The sequence below is a fragment of the Oncorhynchus masou genome, chromosome 16 (assembly GCF_036934945.1).
Source record: "Oncorhynchus masou masou isolate Uvic2021 chromosome 16, UVic_Omas_1.1, whole genome shotgun sequence".
Lineage (NCBI taxonomy): Eukaryota > Metazoa > Chordata > Actinopteri > Salmoniformes > Salmonidae > Oncorhynchus > Oncorhynchus masou.
The window spans coordinates 38956397-38976899 of NC_088227.1; the positions used below are offsets into that span (position 1 = coordinate 38956397).

At 42.9% G+C, this 20503-nt stretch overlaps 1 protein-coding gene across 1 annotated transcript in view; it reads left to right on the forward strand.

Moving 5' to 3' along the window:
* LOC135557935 (ryanodine receptor 3-like) overlaps nt 1–20503 on the forward strand; it is a 259087-nt gene that overhangs the window by 98096 nt on the left and 140488 nt on the right. Inside the window, exons 19-32 of the mRNA XM_064991658.1 lie at nt 1499–1632; nt 2828–2909; nt 3469–3628; nt 6244–6436; nt 7671–7887; nt 8185–8289; nt 9933–10036; nt 12932–13015; nt 13951–14110; nt 14361–14505; nt 14872–15077; nt 16323–16497; nt 19234–19442; nt 20240–20403. Of these exons, the coding sequence (XP_064847730.1) occupies nt 1499–1632; nt 2828–2909; nt 3469–3628; nt 6244–6436; nt 7671–7887; nt 8185–8289; nt 9933–10036; nt 12932–13015; nt 13951–14110; nt 14361–14505; nt 14872–15077; nt 16323–16497; nt 19234–19442; nt 20240–20403 (2138 nt within the window). The remainder of the gene's footprint in view (nt 1–1498; nt 1633–2827; nt 2910–3468; nt 3629–6243; nt 6437–7670; nt 7888–8184; nt 8290–9932; nt 10037–12931; nt 13016–13950; nt 14111–14360; nt 14506–14871; nt 15078–16322; nt 16498–19233; nt 19443–20239; nt 20404–20503) is intronic.

Here is a 20503-nt window from a genome sequence, read left to right on the forward strand (position 1 = left end):
TTGCATAATCAATGCTTGGAGTTTGTTAGAATTTGTGGGTTTTTGTTTGTTCACCCGCCTCTTGAGGATTGACCCCAAGTTCTCAATGGGATTAAGGTCTGGGGAGTTTCCTGGCCAGGGACCCAAAATATCGATGTTTTGTTCCCCGAGCCACTTAGTTATCACTTTTGCCTTACGGCAAGATGCTCCATAATGCTGGAAAAGGCATTGTTCGTCACCAAACTGTTCCTGGATGGTTGGGAAAAGTTGCTCTCAGATGATATGTTGGTACCATTCTTTATTCACGGCTGTGTTCTTAGACAACATTTTGAGTGAGCCCACACCCTTATGAATGTCTCAGGATGCTTTACTGTTGGCATGACACAGGACTGATGGTTGCGCTCACCTTGTCTTCTTCGGACAAGCTTTTTTCCGGATGCCCCAAACAATCGAAAAGGGGATTCATCAGAGAATATGACTTTACCCCAGTCCTCAGCAGTCCAATCCCTGTACCTTCTGCAGAATATCAGTCTGTCCCTGATGTTTTTCCTGGAGAGAAGGGGCTTCTTTGCTGCCCTTCTTGACACCAGGCCATCCTCCAAAAGTCTTTGCCTCACTGTGCGTGCAGATGCACTCACACCTGCCTGCTGCCTTTCCTGAGCAAGCTCTGTACTGGTGGTGCCCCGATCCCGCAGCTGAATAAACTTTAGGAGACGGTCCTGGCGCTCTGAAGCTTTCTTCACAACAATTGAACCGCTCTCCTTGAAGTTCTTGATGATCCGATAAATTGTTGATTTAAGTGCAATCTTACTGGCAGCAATATCCTTGCCAGCGAAGCCCTTTTTGTGCCAAGCAATGGTGATGGCACATGTTTCCTTGCAGGTAACCATGGTTGGCAGAGGGAGAACAATGATTCCATGCACCACCCCCAGCTTCCAGTCTGTTATTCGAACTCAATCAGCATGACAGAGTGATCTCCTGCCTTGTCCTCGTCAACACTCACACCTGTATTAATGAGAAAATCCCCGACATGATGTCAGCTGGTCCTTTTGTGGCAGGGCTGAAATGCAGTGGAAATGTTTTTTGGGGGGATTGCCATCATACAAACTGAGGCACATGATGAAATTTAGAGGTAGCATCAATATTAATTATTTAATGGAAAAAGCATTGACTAAAATAGGAATAAGTTGACTGTGACAAAAACTAGACAAAAATTGTCCAGACTTTTAGTCGACTGATAATAACTAAAACTAAGAAGGATTCAAATACTAAAATGTGACTAATAATTAAAGCTATTTTAGACAAAAGACTAAAACAAAAAAATGACTCTAAAACAGCTGCCAAAATGAAAACTTGGAAGGAATGAGAATAGTATAATTATTTCTTATACGTCTCTCTTGTTCGCTGTCTCTCGATCTCCCTCAATCCTTATTTTTTATTTCCCCATCTCTCTTTCCCTCTCTCTTTCCATCTCTCTTTCTTTCTCTTTCCCTGTCGCTCTCCCTCCCTCCTTCCCTAGATCCTGGACGTCCTGTGCTCTCTGTGTGTGTGTAACGGGGTGGCAGTGAGAGCCAATCAGAACCTCATCTGTGATCACCTGCTTCCGAAGAGAGACCTGCTCCTCCAGACACGATTGGTCAATGACGTTCAGAGGTAACAGGAAGTAGGAAGTGCCCCACTGTAACCATGCGCCATAAAATTAGAACTAATACCATTCTAATTCTATGGTGTAATCATTGTCATTCTATGGTGTAATCATTGTCATTCTATGGTGTAATCAGTCTAATTCTATGGTGTAATCATTGTCATTCTATGGTGTATTCAGTCTAATTCTATGGTGTAATCAGTCTAATTCTATGGTGTAATCATTGTCATTCTATGGTGTAATCATTGTCATTCTATGGTGTAATCAGTCTAATTCTATGGTGTAATCAGTCTAATTCTATGGTGTAATCATTGTCATTCTATGGTGTAATCAGTCTAATTATATGGTGTAATCATTGTCATTCTATGGTGTCTTCAGTCTAATTCTATGGTGTAATCATTGTCATTCTATGGTGTCTTCAGTCTAATTCTATGGTGTAATCAGTCTAATTCTATGGTGTAATCATTGTCATTCTATGGTGTAATCATTGTCATTCTATGGTGTCTTCAGTCTAATTCTATGGTGTAATCAGTCTAATTCTATGGTGTAATCATTGTCATTCTATGGTGTAATCAGTCTAATTCTATGGTGTAATCATTGTCATTCTATGGTGTCTTCAGTCTAATTCTATGGTGTAATCATTGTAATTATATGGTGTTCTCTGCAACATATCCTTGTTAACCCTATCAGTCCCGAGGCCCCAGCAGGCTTTTCATTTATTTGACTTTTGGGGGGGTGGGGGGGGGGGACGACACACAACCAGGGCTACAAGTAGAACACATAGCAATTTTACATAAACAGTGGAATTCATGAATGTTATTGACGGTATAGCCCAGAAGGCTGAAGTTCAAACACAGTTTGTAGCCTAAATCATGCAGGCGCGATGGTGGGACTCATTGGGGTAATAAACAACATTCATAAATGAATGTGCTCCCGAAACAGCAGGCAATTAGCAAGTTGTTACTGTCTGGGTAATTACATAAAAACAAACATTCACTCTTGATGTACTACTGCACATGTCTTGTTAACTGATTCAGTATAAACTCAACACAGCTTTTATGACTACAATGTAAAAGAACATGGAATAGACATATGACCAATGTATAATCATTTATGTGTCTGTCTTTGTGTACTGCAGCACACGTTGCTTAAAGCCACAATCTCTGACTGTTTTCTCATCTCTCTGTCTTCATCTGGACCCAGTATGAGGCCCAACATCTTCCTAGGGGTGGCGGAGGGTTCAGCCCAGTATAAGAAGTGGTACTTTGAGCTGATGATCGACCAGGTGGACATTGGCTTTTCTCACTTTCATCAATTTCATTGCTTATGAGTTTTGTTTATTCTTTAGGAACATTATTGACAATTTGTATATTTAAAATGTAAGTTGTACTTGCAATTCAGCTCTTTGCTACCACACGTATAATGCCTTTTCTCTCTCTCTGTTTGTCTCTCTCTCTGTCTGTCTCTCTCTCTGTCTGTCTGTCTCTCTCTCTCTCTCTCTCTCTCTCTGTCTCTCTCTCTCTCTGTCTCTCTCTCTCTGTCTCTCTCTCTCTGTGTCTCTGTCTCTCTCTCTCTCTGTCTCTCTCTCTCTCTGTCTCTCTCTCTCTGTCTCTCTCTCTGTCTCTCTCTCTGTCTCTCTGTCTCTCTCGCTCTCTCTCTCTGTCTCTCTCTATCTCTCTCTGTCTCTCTCTCTCTGTCTCTCTCTCTGTCTCTCTCTCTCTCTCTCTCTCTCTCTCTCTCTCTCTTTCTCTCCCCCTCTCTCTCTCTGTCTCTATCTCTTTCTGTCTCTCTCTCTCTCTGTCTCTCTCTCTCTCTCTCTCTCTCTCTCTTTCTCTCTCTCTCAGGTGGACCACTATGTGACCAGTGAGCCATCCCACCTGCGTGTGGGCTGGGCCTCCACTAAGGGTTATGCCCCCTACCCGGGGGGTGGAGAGGGATGGGGGGGCAACGGAGTGGGTGACGACCTTTACTCATACAGCTTTGACGGACTCCACCTGTGGTCAGGTAAGCTGTCTGAGGTTCTACATGACTCTACCTGTGGTCAGGTATGCTCTCTGAGGTTCTACATGACTCTACCTGTGGTCAGGTAAGCTGTCTGAGGTTCTACATGACTCTACCTGTGGTCAGGTAAGCTGTCTGAGGTTCTACATGACTCTACCTGTGGTCAGGTAAGCTCTCTGAGGTTCTACATGACTCTACCTGTGGTCAGGTAAGCTCTCTGAGGTTCTACATGACTCTACCTGTGGTCAGGTAAGCTCTCTGAGGTTCTACATGACTCTACCTGTGGTCAGGTAAGCTCTCTGAGGTTCTACATGACTCTACCTGTGGTCAGGTAAGCTGTCTGAGGTTCTACATGACTCTACCTGTGGTCAGGTAAGCTGTCTGAGGTTCTACATGACTCTACCTGTGGTCAGGTAAGCTCTCTGAGGTTCTACATGACTCTACCTGTGGTCAGGTAAGCTCTCTGAGGTTCTACATGACTCTACCTGTGGTCAGGTAAGCTGTCTGAGGTTCTACATGACTCTACCTGTGGTCAGGTATGCTCTTTGAGGTTCTACATGACTCTACCTGTAGTCAGGTAAGCTGTCTGAGGTTCTACATGACTCTACCTGTGGTCAGGTAAGCTGTCTGAGGTTCTACCTGACTCTACCTGTGGTCAGGTAAGCTGTCTGAGGTTCTACATGACTCTACCTGTGGTCAGGTAAGCTCTCTGAGGTTCTACATGATTCTACCTGTGGTCAGGGAAGCTCTTTGAGGTTCTACCTGTCCTGATGTGACCCTGACAGTTCCTTCTCTGCCGTATAATGTATTTTGTGAGTTAAGTCCTGAAATGTGTGTTTTCGGTTTGGATTTGAATGTCAAGGGCAGAGAGACAGTATAACAAGGTGTAGCTTATATAACTGCAGACGTTGACTGCCCTCATGATGTGAGATTCCGCAGCTATTTTGGGAGTTTGGCAGGGAAATCCTGAGGTCATCATTTTGTGGTCAACAGCAAAGAAAAAATATATTAGTACAATATAATCTCACCGTCAACCAATCATCCCTCATCCGTCAACCAATCATCCCTCATCTGCCACCCTGCCCCCCATCAACCAATCATCCCTCATCCGCCTCCCTGCCCCCCGTCAACCAATCATCCCTCTTCCGCCACCCTGCCCCCCATCAACCAATCATCCCTCATCCGCCTCCGCCTTGTAAAAAATATTTTAGAAACTATAGAAATGCATTTACTAATGTCTACAGTTATTTATTTTATACTGAATAAAAATATAAACGCAACATGCAACAATTTCAATGATTTTACTGAGTTAAAGTTCATATAAGGAAATCAATCAATTGAAATAAATGAATTAGGCCCTAATCTATGGATTTCACATGACTGGGCAGGGGCGCAGTGATTGGTGGGTCTGGGAGGGCATAGGCCCACCCACTTGGGAGCCAGGCCCACCCACTAGGGAGCCATGCCCAGCCAATCAGAATGAGTTTTTCTCCACAAAAGAGCTTTTGTACAGACAGAAATACTCCTCAGTTTTAACAGCTGTCGGGGTGGCTGGTCTCAAACGATCCCGCGGGTGAAGAAGCCAGATGTGGAGGTCCTGGGTTGGCGTGGTTACACGTGGTCTGTGGTTGTGAGGCCGGTTGGACTTACTGCCAAATTCTCTAAAACAATGTTGGAGGCAGCTTATGGCAGAGAAATTAACATTCAATTCTCTGGCAACAGTTCTGATGGACATTCCTGAAGTCAGCATGCCAATTGCACGCTCCCTCAAAACTGGAGACATCTGTGGGATTGTGTTGTGACAAAACTGCACAGTTTAGAGTGACCTTTTCTTATCCCCAGCACAAAATGCACCTGTGTAATGATCATGCTGTTTAATCAGCTTCTTGATATACCACACCTGTCAGGTGGATGGATTATCTTGGCAAAGGAGAAATGCTCACTAACAGGGACGTAAACAAATGTGTTCCCAGATTTGAGAGAAATAAGCTTTTTGTGCGTATGGAACATTTCTGGGATCTTTTATTTCAGCTCATGAAACATGGGACCAACACTTTACATGTTGTGTTTATAGTTTTGTTCAGTGCACTATAGACACTTTAATGCATACTTTTAAATTATATTATGTGAGCTAAACATGCACATATATATATTTTTTCATTATATTTAAAGAATTCCCTGAAGTATAGAGATGACTAATGTCCCCCTAATGTTACTATCCCCTCTACAACAACAAAATACTTAAATATATGCAATTTTGTCCTGGAAACATTTAATTGAAATACTGTAGAATTCATTCCTGGAGGACTGCTCCTTCTTGGGAGTACCAATATGGCCGACCGGGGACTTCAAAGCTTCTCAATGGCCAATAAATAGCTTCAGCAACAGAGGGTTTGTATATATTATTGGTTTATATACATTCTACAACTTACACTGCCCCTGCTCCCCCTCTGAAGAGGCCCCAGACTGAGTCTGCCCTCCATGACTTTGAAGGCATTACTTCTCTTCTTTTCTCCTCTCCTCTCCTCTCTTTTCCCCTCCTCTCTTCTCCCCTCCTCTCTTCTCCCCTTCTCTCCTCACCCTCTCCTCCCCTCCACTGTTCCGTCTTCTCCTCCCAGGCCGTATCTCCCGGGCGGTAGCCTCGATCAACCAGCACTTGTTGAGCAGTGATGACGTGGTGAGCTGTTGTCTGGACCTGGGCGCTCCTTCCATGTCCTTCAGGATCAACGGCCAGCCAGTACAGGGCATGTTTGAAGACTTCAACACCGACGGATTCTTCTTCCCTGTGGTCAGCTTCTCTGCGGGGGTCAAGTAAGGGGCCAGCACACTCACACACACACACACACACACACACACACACACACACACACACACACACACACACACACACACACACACACACACACACACACACACACACACACACACACAGTCGCAGACACAGACACGCACATGAACACACACTCAAAGCTTCTCTGCAGGGGTTAAGTAAAGGTCCAGCTAGGTTACGGTATTAATTTGTGAAGGGTCAGGAGAGGATAATTAGGAACTGTGATGAGGAGGCTGGAGAGTGGGGATTGCATGTTGCTGGGACAGCATGAGACGCACACATAGTTTAGTTTAATAAGAAAATGGCCCAGAAATGGGAAAATCAAGATGTTCTGTAGCTCTATAGTTATATTGTTATCTAGTTCTATAGCTCTCTAGTTCTATAGTTCTCGAGTTCTATAGTTGTATAATTATCTATATCTACAGTTCTCTAGTTCTATATTTCTCTAGTTCTATAATTCTATATTTCTCTAGTTCTATATTTCTCTAGTTCTATATTCGTTTTATAGTTCTCTATTTCTATAGCTCTATAGCTCGCTAGTTCTCTTGTTTGTAGTTCTGTAGTTCTACTGTTCTGTAGTTCTCCAGTTCCATAGTTCTCTAGGTCTATAGTTTTCTAGGTCTCTGGGTCTCTAGTTCTCTCGTTCTATAGTTCTATAGCTCTATAGTTCTCTAGGTCTATAGTTCTCGGGGTCTATTATTCTATAGTTCTATATTTCTCTAGTTCTCTAGTTCTATAGCTCTATAATTATATAGTTCTGTAGTTCTACAGTTCTATAGCTCTATAGCGCTATAGTTCTGTAGTTCCCTAGTTCTATTGTTCCATAGCTCTAGAATTCTATAGTTATCTCGTTCTAAAGTTCTCTAGTTCTATAGTTCTCTAGTTCTCTAGTTCTACTGTTCTCTACTTCTTTAGTTCTATAGTTATCTATACAGCTATAGAACTAGAGAACTATAGATTTATATAACTATATAACTATAGAACTAGATAACTATAGAACTACATAACTATAGAACTATAGATATGTAGTTCTCTAGTTCTGTAGTTCTCTAATTCTCTAGTTCTGTAGTTCTTTAGTTCTCTAGTTCTGTAGTTCTGTAGTTCTATATTTCTGTAGTTTCTATAGATTAGCCTTGGGTATATGAATATTACACAATGCCATTTTGGTGAGTAATGGCTTTTATCTCTAACTTCCTGGTCTCTGCCCCTCCTCAGGGTGCGTTTCCTGCTGGGTGGTCGTCATGGAGACTTTAAGTTCCTGCCCCCGGCAGGTTACTCCCCGTGTTACGAGGCCCTGCTCCCCAAGGAGAAGATGAGGGTGGAGGCTGTGAAGGAGTACAAGAGAGACCATGGAGGGGTCAGGGACCTACTGGGGACAACACAGTTCCTCTCCCAGGCCTCATTCATCCCCACACCTGTAGACACCAGCCAGGTGATATACAACTGGACATCTGTAAACAGCCTGTCCGTCAGTCAGCCAGTTAGCTGACTGATTGATCAATGAATCACTCAATTGATCAAGCAAACAAGCAAGCAACCAATCAATCATTTTTATATACTTTTTAAAAATGCAAAATTTTAGCAAGACTTCATCTTACTTCCCAACACGAAATCAGCTTATCAGCTTATCTCTCGTGCTCTCTCTCTCTCTTTCTCTCTCTCTCTCTCTCTCTCTCTCTCTCTCTCTCTCTCTCTCTCTCTCTCTCTCTCTCTCTCTCTGTCTCTCCAGATTGTTCAACCTCCTCACTTGGACAACGTGCGTGACAGACTAGCAGAGAACATCCATGAACTTTGGGGCATGAACAAGATTGAATTGGGCTGGTCCTATGGCAAGGTAGGTCCCTCCCTCCCTCCCTCCCTAACTGCAGCAGTAAGAGGGGTTGTTAGAATGCTGAGCACATACAACACAGCTCTTTATACAGGAGTGGTTATCACAGAATAATTTCCTCTGAGGCCAGGAGAACACAACCACCAACCACAGCTGTTTGACAAATTTAATGAAAGAGAGAGAGAGAGAGAGAGAGAGAGAGAGAGAGAGACAGAGAGAGAGAGACAGAGAGAGAGAGACAGAGAGAGAGAGACAGGGAGAGAGAGACAGGGAGAGAGGGACAGAGAGAGACAGAGATCAAGCCTTCCAAGAGCACGACAGCCCAAATGAATGATGCTGTGACTATAAGGAGCCTCATTACTCAAGGGGCTCTGATCTTCTCATTTATTAAGGACACAATTTAGTCAAGGGGCTCAGACCTTCTCATTAATTTACAACAATATTTAAGAAACAGCTATTCGCCTTGTTAATCTTTATTTAACGAGCCCTCGTTAGCTTGAAAGTGACATTTGTTAGTTCCCAAAGTGCACCCTAAACCCTATATAGTACAATAGTTTTGACCAGTTCCCAACTCCCAACATCCGGAAGGAGAGAGGACAAGATCCCGTTGGGGACAAGTGGTACCCTATTCCCGATTTAGTGCACTACTTTTGACCAGGGCCCTAGACAAGGGTAGTGTAATATGTAGGCAATACGGTGCTATTTTAGACTCAAACCTTGTTGGGGACAAGTGGCATAATAAACTTGATGATGCACTTTGAGTACTTTGGTACATTTACCATATCAGACTAGTTTGGTACATTTATCATCTCAGACTAGTTTGGTACATTTATCATCTGACTAGTTTGGTACATTTATCATCTCAGACTAGTTTGGTACATTTATCATCTCAGACTAGTTTGGTACATTTATCATCTCAGACTAGAGTACATGCCCTTTCTGTTGGAATGATCTCCTCTGTAACCTCCTACCATCCTTTATCGTCAACTGAAGTCAAACACACACACACTTTGGCAAGGTGTAATTCTGAATCTGAGAACACTCACCTTGGTTAGACAGTCATACAGTGAAGTTGCTACCTTCGCTCTGTGAACTCCACATACATGGGTTCAAATACTATTAGAAATATTTCAAACATCGAGCTTTTGCTTTAGCCTGCCTTGAGTTCCAGGTGGGCGGGGTCTGCACTTTTGAGACTTTTCTATTGGTTCCATTCAAGTTCAATCAAGCACATAGAGAGTATTTGAAATAATTTCAAATAGTATTTGAACCCAGGTCTGAGTGGCCCCACTAAATGTAACATATTCTCTTGCTCAATTACTCTACAGACAGCTGTTCGAGTTAACCTCGAGAAATACATATAAGCAGCAGTACAAAAATGTGTTGCTCAGAATCAGTAAACACAGAGAGCTGACTACATTTCTTAGTAAGGACTCTCGTTCTGTGCCGAGCCTGTGCAGCCTATTGTCATTAGCATATTTGATGAATATATACTGTAGTGCTTCTGTGATTTAGGTTTCTACTAGTTTCTTCTAGTTGTTATGAAATGCATCGTTGGAAGTTTTTGGTCAATAGTTGCCGACAGAGAGTGATATCAGTTTGTGCGTCCAGACGTGACCGTGCTAAATGACCTCTCCTCTCTCCCTCAGATTCGAGATGACAACAAGAGGCAGCACCCCTGTCTGGTGGATTTCACCAAGCTGCCTGAAACTGAGAAGAACTATAACCTGCAGATGTCTAGCGAAACACTAAAGTGAGTAGCTGGGCTAATATCCTAAACACATATGCATACTGTATCACATGACTCATTCCATCCAATTACAGGGAAAAGAGAAGCCACTGATGACAACCAAACTACCATTCCAGTACCTACATCTTCCACACACACACATCTTTGATTGATAGACGTGTTTGACTAAGAGGAAGTTTCATACATTTCGTACCAGGAAATGTCTTTATAAGGAATGCTTGTGTGATGACGCTGTCAAGGGGGAGATGATGACTCCCTGTTTAGGTGGAATACTAGGCTCTGGTTCTTTTTCCATGTGTAACTATATGTTGTTGTATGTGTCGAACTGCATTGCTTTATCTTGGCCAGGTTGCAGTTGCAAATGAGAACTTGTTCTTAACTAGCCTTCCTGGTTAACTAAAGGAGAATTTCAAAAAAATGTATCAATGGTTTCACTCAGGAGACCTTGGTCATTAGATGCAGCGAGTTTCTTTAGTATCATTCTCATACAGCTCAGATTTTGTTATTGTTTTTATTTCACCTGTATTTAACCAGGAAGGCTAGTTGAGAACAAGTTCTCATTTGCAATTGCGACCTGGCCAAGATAAAGCAAAGCAGTTCGACACATACAACAACACACAGTTACACATGGAATAAACAAACATATAACCAATAAATCAGTAGAAAAAATCGATATACAGCAAATGTGCAAATGAGGTAGGATGAGGGAGGTGAAGGCAATAAATAGGCCGTGGTGGAGAAGTAATTACAATATAGCATTTAAACACTGGAATGGTAGAATGTGCAGGTTCATTGATCTGTGAGCTGCTTTGACAGCTGGTGCTTAAAGCTAGTGAGGGAGGTAAGTGTCTCCCGCAGATGCAGTTCAGTTCATGTGAATCTGTCAGATATATGTGTATAGGTGGCAGGGAAGTCAGGCGCAGGAGAGTCAAACGGAGTGTAAAATGGAGTCTTTTAATTATGTCCAAGTAACATGCTCCATAACACTAAATAGAAAAATGAATATAAACAAATATGGGTACGAAGACCCGTCGCGCACCTATACAACAAAACACTACACTGACAATAAACAATCTCTGACAAAGACATGAGGGGAAACAGAGGGTTAAATACACAACAGGTAATGAATGGGATTGAAAACAGGTGTGTGGGAAGACAAGACAAAACCAATGGAAAATGAAAAAAGGATCAATGATGGCTAGAAGACCGGTGACGTCGAACGCCGAGCACCGGCCGAACAAGGAGAGGCAACGACTTCGGCAGAAGTCGTGACAGAATCAGTATTTACTGGAAGAAGTAGCTGCAGCACTCACACACGAGTAACAGTAAAGCCACTGGTGCCTTTATAGTCAACAATTGTTTTTATTGGATCACATCAAATGCATTACAATCAACATGCTAACATTTACCTGGAGCTAACGGTGCAGATAGCACTGCTGGGTGATCTGAAAAGTCATAGTCAATCAATCAATAACATAATGATACTTTTTTAGCAACAAACAAAAAAATGTTTATCTTTAATTTATAATCTGTAGAAATTATGAGAATAGAAAGGTTCAGAACGTTTGTGAAGCATCACAGCACAGTTGAAAAATACATGGCAAATAGAAATCCAATACGGATGGTGTTAAGAGAAAGATGGGAGGGGTTGAATGGAGCTGAAGGGTGGGACTAATAACAACAAGATAACTCATGTAAAACACGCTGTGTCCTTATAATAACAACAAGATAACTCATGTAAAACACGCTGTGTCCTTATAATAACAACAAGATAACTAATGTAAAACACTGTGTCCTTATAATAACAACAAGATAACTCATGTAAAACATCCTGTGTCCTTATAATAACAACAAGATAACTCATGTAAAAACCATCAATCGCTATGATGAAACTGGCTCTCATGAGGACCGCCACAGGAAAGGAAGACCCAGAGTTACCTCTGCTGCAGAGGATCAGTTAATTAGAGTTAACTGCACCTCAGATATTGCAGCCCCAAAAATGCCCCAAAAAGTAACAGACACATCTCAACATCATCTGTTCAGAGAAGACTGTGTGAATCAGTCCTTCAAGGTTGAATTTCTGCAAAGAAACCACTACTAAAGGACACCAATAATAAGAAGAGACTTGCTTGTGCCGAGAAACACGAGCAATGGACATTAGACCAGTGGAAATCTGTCCTTTGGTCTGATGAGTCCAAATTTGAGATTTTTGTTTCCAACCACTGTGTCTTTGTGAGAGGCAGAGTAGGTGAACAGATCATCTCCACATGTGTGGTTCCCTCTGTGAAGCATGGAGGAGGAGGTGTGATGGTGGGGGGTGCTTTGCTTGTGACACTGTGATTTATTTAGAATTCAAGTCATACTTAACCAGCATGGCTACCACAGGATTTGGCAGCGATATGCCATCCCATCTGGTTTACTCTTAGTGGGACTATCATTTGTTTGTCAACAGGACAATGGCCCAACACACCTCCAGGCTTTGTAAGGTTTTTGACCTTTTGTAAGGTTTTGATATATTGGGGGTTTGGAAATGATGCAGACGATTACAGTGATCGAAGCTACAATCTATCTGCAATATGAAAGTTGATCTACCCCTTAAAAAATATGAAATGTTATACAATCAATACAAAACAAATACATTAAAAAATGTTACTGGTGATGATCTCATGAAACAGTAATGTGGAATATAAATGGTGCAGAATAGTGCCAGGTGAGTGCAGGTGCTGTGCTGTCACCTGGCCTGAGTGTAAGTCTGTCTGTCAGGGTACGAGCCCTTCCACCTCATGGTGGTGTCTGTGGACCCTAAAAAAAAATATGTATAGAGAAAAGAAGAGGAGGGTGTGGGTAATGCATTGAAAGCGGTAACTCCTGTTCCCTGTCGCTCTCTGTGTATCTCAGGACACTGTTGGCATTGGGATGTCATGTGACACAGACCAACGTTAACGCTGAGGACGATCTGAAGAAAGTCAAACTGCCCAAAGAGTAAGTCATGTGGTTTTTACTAGTATTGATTAATTGATTGATTATGAGTTACAGTAATACAACCCCACAGTCGTTTCTAGGGGAGAAATGTACCCAGTGTAAGTCATTATTTCTGAGATGACCAGTCAACAAAACAATGTGATACGAGCGACATTAGGAAATCAGAGGAACACTGTCTTGGGCTTGGAGACACTTATACAACTCTACATTTGAGGCCTGGCTCAGAAGACTTTCCTTCAAAGCTTCTTTCTACTGTGTTAACCTATTATATCCTGTGTATATGTGTAGCTGTGTGATGTCGAATGGCTGTGTATTTATGTAGCTGTATGATGTCTAACAGCTATATCCTGTGTATATGTGTAGCTGTATGATGTCTAACAGCTATATTCTGTGTATATGTGTAGCTATTTGATGTCTAACAGCTATATCCTGTGTATGTGTAGCTATGTGATGTCTAACAGCTATATCCTGTGTATATGTGTAGCTATGTGATGTCTAACAGCTATATCCTGTGTATATGTGTAGCTATGTTATGTCTAACAGCTATATCCTGTGTATATGTGTAGCTATGTGATGTCTAATGGCTATATCCTGTGTATATGTGTAGCTATGTGATGTCTAATGGCTATATCCTGTGTATATGTGTAGCTATGTGATGTCTAATGGCTATATCCTGTGTATATGTGTAGCTATGTGATGTCTAACAGCTATATCCTGTGTATATGTGTAGCTATGTGATGTCTAACAGCTATATCCTGTGTATATGTGTAGCTATGTGATGTCTAACAGCTATATCCTGTGTATATGTGTAGCTATGTGATGTCTAATGGCTATATCCTGTGTATATGTGTAGCTATGTGATGTCTAATGGCTATATCCTGTGTATATGTGTAGCTATGTGATGTCTAACAGCTATATCCTGTGTATATGTGCAGCTATGTTATGTCTAACGGGTACAAGCCAACGCCGCTGGATCTTTCTGAGGAGAAACTGACGGCTGGTCATGAGGTTCTGGTAGATAAACTGGCGGAGAACGCTCACAACGTTTGGGCCAAGGACAGGATCAAACAAGGATGGACCTACGGCATTCAGCAGGTACATGTTTTGGCCCAGCTCTCTATCATCACAGTTTGTAACTGTAATTCAATGCAAATACATGGTAACTCATGACCAGTGAATGAATGGTGTATGTCAGGCATAAGATCAACGGACGAGCTCTGATAGCATACATTTTATGCATTTAGATTGTCATGTGACCTACCGTTGTTGATGGTATATAACATCATTTAACAAGAGAACCCTGACAGAGCTGATTTTTTTTGTTGTTGTCGTTATTTCTCTGTAGGACGTGAAGAGCAGGCGAAACCCTCGTCTGGTGCCGTACGCTTTACTCGACGAGAGAACCAAGAAGTCTAACAGAGACAGTCTGAGAGAGGCCATCAGGACCCTGGTGGGATATGGCTACAACATCGACCCCCCAGACCAGGAACGTGAGTAGAGGACTGTAGCAGCAATATAATGTATGGTAGTAAGTTATCTTGTCAAACACATGTACCATCCTGCAACTAAGCCATGGGCAAGCAAACCGGTACAGGTCTTTTTTACACAACCAATGTCCATTTTCAATCCTTATCACTGCCCACTTGAATGTGTCCTTCCCCTTTTCCCAGTAATTTATGTGGATGCTATTGCAGTCAATCTTCAATTGACTGCAATAGATATGGTCCTTCGAGCCAGATTCAATGTTCTGCCACAGTTGTAAGATATCTCTCGAGCTAGGCCCATATATACACTTAAAGGTGGAGGGCCTCTTTAGCATTTTCATTGGTTGAATGTCTTCTTCCTTGTGTCCCCAGCCTGTCATATTGTGGAGAGGCAGAGCATTGAGACGGTCCGGTTCTTCCGCGTAGAGCAGACATATGCAGTGAAGACAGGGAAGTGGTACTTTGAGTTTGAGGCCCTGACCGGAGGGGACATGAGGGTTGGTTGGGCTAGACCAGGCTGTAGATCAGACTTTGACCTGGGCATGGACGACCAGGCCTACATCTTCGATGGATACAAGGTAAACAGAAAACACCTAGTATCTTTGAATAATATATCTTATCTGTTTTTATCTTATCTGTTTTTTATCTTATCTGTTTTTTATCTTATCTGTTTTTATGTTATGTTAACCTATCTTTTTATACTGTTTGAAGGTTATCGTGATCTACAGGGCCTTCAGAAACTATTCAAACCCGTTGACCTTTTCACATTTTGTTTACAAATGAATACAAAATGAAAAGCTGAAATGTCTTGAGTCAATAAGTATTCAACTCCTTTGTTATGGCAAGGAGCCTGAATAAGTTCAGTGAGTGACAATGTGCTTAACAAGTCACATAATACATTGCATGGACTCACTCTGTGGGCAATAATATTAACATTATGTTTTAAGGACTACCTAATCTTCGTACCCCACGCATACAATTTTCTGTAAGGTCCCTCAGTCAAGCAGCGAATTTCAAACACAGATTCCACCACAAAGACCTGGGAGTTTTTCCAAAGCCTCACAAAGGGCACCTATTGGTAGATCGGTAGAAATACATTTTAAAAAAGCAAACATTGAATATCCCTTTGAGAATGGTGAAGTTATTAATTACACTTTGGAATGTGTATCAATACACCCATCCACTACAAAGAATTAGGCATTCTTCTTAACTCAGTTGCCGGAGAGGAAAGAAACTACTCAGGGATTTCACCAGTTATTAAACTGGTGGAGAAAACTGAGGATAGATCAACAACATTGTAGATAACCCCAAAACGAAGCTAAATGACAGAGTGAAAAGAAGGAAGCCTGTAGAGAATAAAATATTCCCTGAGCGGTTTCCTTTCTCTCCGGCAACCGAGTTAGGAAGGGCGTCTGTAACTTTGTTGTGACTGAGTGTTTACGTTTATCATCATGTACGTATAGACCTGGCCTAACTGATTCTGCATTCAGCAATGTTATATTGTTGCCAAACAAGTCAACAACAAATAGGCTAAATCCCCCAAAAATGGTATGCCATGTATAAAGGCAAATTTTTGTACACTTGATCAACTTTACGTTTTAGTGGTGAATATTACATTAGGGTTAGTAATATGTGTTGTTGTTTGTAATACGTGTTGTTGTTTGTAATACGTGTTGTTGTTGTTTGTAATACGTGTTGTTGTTGTTTGTAATACGTGTTGTTGTTGTTTGTAATACGTGTTGTTGTTGTTTGTAATACGTGTTGTTGTTGTTTGTAATACGTGTTGTTGTTAGTAATACGTGTTGTTGTTGTTTGTTCCCCAGGGCCGTCGAATGCACATGGGTGCACGTTTCTTCGGCCAGTCATGGAACAAGGGAGACGTGGTGGGCTGCATGATCAACATGGAGGACAAGTCTATGGTCTTCACCCTCAATGGAGAGCTACTCATCACTAACAAGGGATCTGAGCTCTGCTTCGTTGACTTCCAGACAGATGATGGTGAGTTTATCTTTAGAAGGGATCCGAGCTCTGCTTAGTTGACTTCGAGACCGATGACTTCCAGACAGATGATGGTGAGTTTATCTTTAGAAGGGATCCGAGCTCTGCTTAGTTGACTTCGAGACAGATGATGGTGAGTTTATCTTTAGAAGGGATCCGAGCTCTGCTTAGTTGACTTCCAGACCGATGACTTCCAGACAGATGATGGTGAGTTTATCTTTAGAAGGGATCCGAGCTCTGCTTAGTTGACTTCGAGACCGATGACTTCCAGACAGATGATGGTGAGTTTATCTTTAGAAGGGATCCGAGCTCTGCTTAGTTGACTTCGAGACAGATGATGGTGAGTTTATCTTTAGAAGGGATCCGAGCTCTGCTTAGTTGACTTCGAGACAGATGATGGTGAGTTTATCTTTAGAAGGGATCTGAGCTCTGCTTAGTTGACTTCGAGACAGATGATGGTGAGTTTATCTTTAGAAGGGATCCGAGCTCTGCTTAGTTGACTTCCAGACCGATGACTTCCAGACAGATGATGGTGAGTTTATATTTTTCCTTCCTTAGTCTTAACTTGGAAGACTGTGTAGTCTCATTTTTCCTCTAGGAAAATTGGAGATTGAGGTTCTTCCTTCCTAAACTAACTTCATGTATTCATCAATATAAAATAAACTGTTTTATTGTCCGTTTTCACATAAATTGGCTCTGCATTGTGAAATGTGTTTATTTATCCATGTATTCAAAATGTGCTTACGAGAAAGGTACTCTCGAGTTTTGAATCTCGTTTCTTAGAAAACGGCGATGCAAAGCAATGGGGAAATCAGTCACTTCTGATGTTGCTGTTGGAGGAAACACACGGTTAATTAATGTAAATCATATCGATTGCTGTGTTCCAAATGAAGTTCCTTCTCTAATATTCTAGAATCAAGGGAGTGTGGTGTAACAGAATGCTTTCCAATTAATGGGTATTTTTGCGAAGTTAGTTGCTTTTGGGTTGAGGCATTAGATTAGTTCCTTTCCAGAAACATATGTTAACCTCTAACCTCTGACATCTATGATTCCAAGGCTTCATCCCAGTGTGTTGTCTGGCCCAGTCCCAGATAAACCTCTAACCTATGACCTCTAATTCCTCCAGACTTCATCCCAGTGTGTTGTCTGTCCCAGTCTGAGATTAACCTCTAACCTATGACCTCTAATTCCTCCAGGCTTCATCCCAGTGTGTTGTCTGGCCCAGTCCCAGATAAACCTCTAACCTATGACCTCTATTTCCTCCAGGCTTCATCCCAGTGTGTTGTCTGGCCCAGTCTGAGATGAACCTCTAACCTAAGACCTCTATTTCCTCCAGGCTTCATCCCAGTGTGTTGTCTGTCCCAGTCTGAGATGAACCTCTAACCTAAGACCTCTATTTCCTCCAGGCTTCATCCCAGTGTGTTGTCTGTCCCAGTCTGAGATGAACCTCTAACCTAAGACCTCTATTTCCTCCAGGCTTCATCCCAGTGTGTTGTCTGTCCCAGTCTGAGATGAACCTCTAACCTAAGACCTCTATTTCCTCCAGGCTTCATCCCAGTGTGTTGTCTGTCCCAGTCTGAGATGAACCTCTAACCTAAGACCTCTATTTCCTCCAGGCTTCATCCCAGTGTGTTGTCTGTCCCAGTCTGAGATGAACCTCTAACCTAAGACCTCTATTTCCTCCAGGCTTCATCCCAGTGTGTTGTCTGGCCCAGTCCCAGATAAACCTCTAACCTATGACCTCTAATTCCTCCAGGCTTCATCCCAGTGTGTTGTCTGTCCCAGTCTGAGATGAACCTCTAACCTAAGACCTCTATTTCCTCCAGGCTTCATCCCAGTGTGTTGTCTGGCCCAGTCTGAGATAAACCTCTAACCTAAGACCTCTATTTCCTCCAGGCTTCATCCCAGTGTGTTGTCTGTCCCAGTCTGAGATGAACCTCTAACCTAAGACCTCTATTTCCTCCAGGCTTCATCCCAGTGTGTTGTCTGTCCCAGTCTGAGATGAACCTCTAACCTAAGACCTCTATTTCCTCCAGGCTTCATCCCAGTGTGTTGTCTGGCCCAGTCTGAGATGAACCTCTAACCTAAGACCTCTATTTCCTCCAGGCTTCATCCCAGTGTGTTGTCTGTCCCAGTCTGAGATGAACCTCTAACCTAAGACCTCTATTTCCTCCAGGCTTCATCCCAGTGTGTTGTCTGGCCCAGTCTGAGATGAACCTCTAACCTAAGACCTCTATTTCCTCCAGGCTTCATCCCAGTGTGTTGTCTGTCCCAGTCTGAGATGAACCTCTAACCTAAGACCTCTATTTCCTCCAGGCTTCATCCCAGTGTGTTGTCTGGCCCAGTCTGAGATGAACCTCTAACCTAAGACCTCTATTTCCTCCAGGCTTCATCCCAGTGTGTTGTCTGTCCCAGTCTGAGATGAACCTCTAACCTAAGACCTCTATTTCCTCCAGGCTTCATCCCAGTGTGTTGTCTGGCCCAGTCTGAGATAAACCTCTAACCTATGACCTCTATTTCCTCCAGGCTTCATCCCAGTGTGTTGTCTGGCCCAGTCTGAGATGAACCTCTAACCTAAGACCTCTATTTCCTCCAGGCTTCATCCCAGTGTGTTGTCTGGCCCAGTCTGAGATGAACCTCTAACCTAAGACCTCTATTTCCTCCAGGCTTCATCCCAGTGTGTTGTCTGGCCCAGTCCCAGATAAACCTCTAACCTAAGACCTCTATTTCCTCCAGGCTTCATCCCAGTGTGTTGTCTGGCCCAGTCTGAGATTGGCCGTATGAACCTGGGGAAGGACGCCAGCAGCTTTAAGTATTACACCACGTGTGGCCTGCAGGAGGGCTTTGAACCCTTCGCTGTCAACATGAACAGAGAGGTCACCATGTGGTTCAGCAAACGCATGCCTACCTTCGTCAACATCCCCAAGGACCACAACCACATCGAGGTACCGTTTTAATATTTAGTGGCCTGATTACCCAGGGGCCTGATGTTGAACAATCTCCACTAAAGCCTGACATCTTGAAGCAAATCAGTTTGGCAAGTGACAAACATAAAGTTCCCTACCTGGTTCTGAGTGTTAATCATTCTCTTCTCCATATGAATGTGACTGCTTCTCCCCTCTGAATGTGATTGTGACTGCTCTTCCACTCTGAATGTGACTGATCTTCCACTCTGAATGTGACTGATCTTCCACTCTGAATGTGACTGATCTTCCACTCTGAATGTGACTGATCTTCCACTCTGAATGTGACTGCTCTTCCTCTCTGAATGTGACTGCTCTTCCTCTGAATGTGACTGATCTTCCACTCTGAATGTGACTGATCTTCCTCTCTGATTGTGACTGCTCTTCCTCTCTGAATGTGACTGCTCTTCCTCTCTGATTGTGACTGCTCTTCCTCTCTGAATGTGACTGCTCTTCCTCTCTGATTGTGACTCCTCTTCCTCTCTGAATGTGACTGCTCCTCCTCTCTGAATGTGACTGCTCTTCCTCTCTGAATGTGACTGATCTTCCTCTCTGATTGTGACTCCTCTTCCTCTCTGAATGTGACTGCTCCTCCTCTCTGATTGTGACTCCTCTTCCTCTCTGAATGTGACTGTGACTGCTCCTCCTCTCTGAATGTGATTGTGACTGCTCCTCCTCTCTGAATGTGACTGCTCCTCCTCTCTGAATGTGATTGTGACTGCTCCTCCTCTCTGAATGTGACTGCTCCTCCTCTCTGAATGTGATTTTGTTGTCCCCAGGTGACGAGGATAGATGGGACAGTGGACAACCCTCCGTGCCTGAAGGTGACCCACAAGACGTTTGGGACCCAGCAGAGCAACAGTGACATGCTGTACTGCAGACTGAGCATGCCTGTAGAGCTCCACGCCCCTCACATCAATGCTGACGAGTCTCAGAAACTCAGGTCAGAAACAGTGTAGAAACACTCATGTAGAAACACACATATTGCTTTCAACCAAGGCTTTGGAGATTTCATATTTCCTATTTGGAAGGCCATTGATATC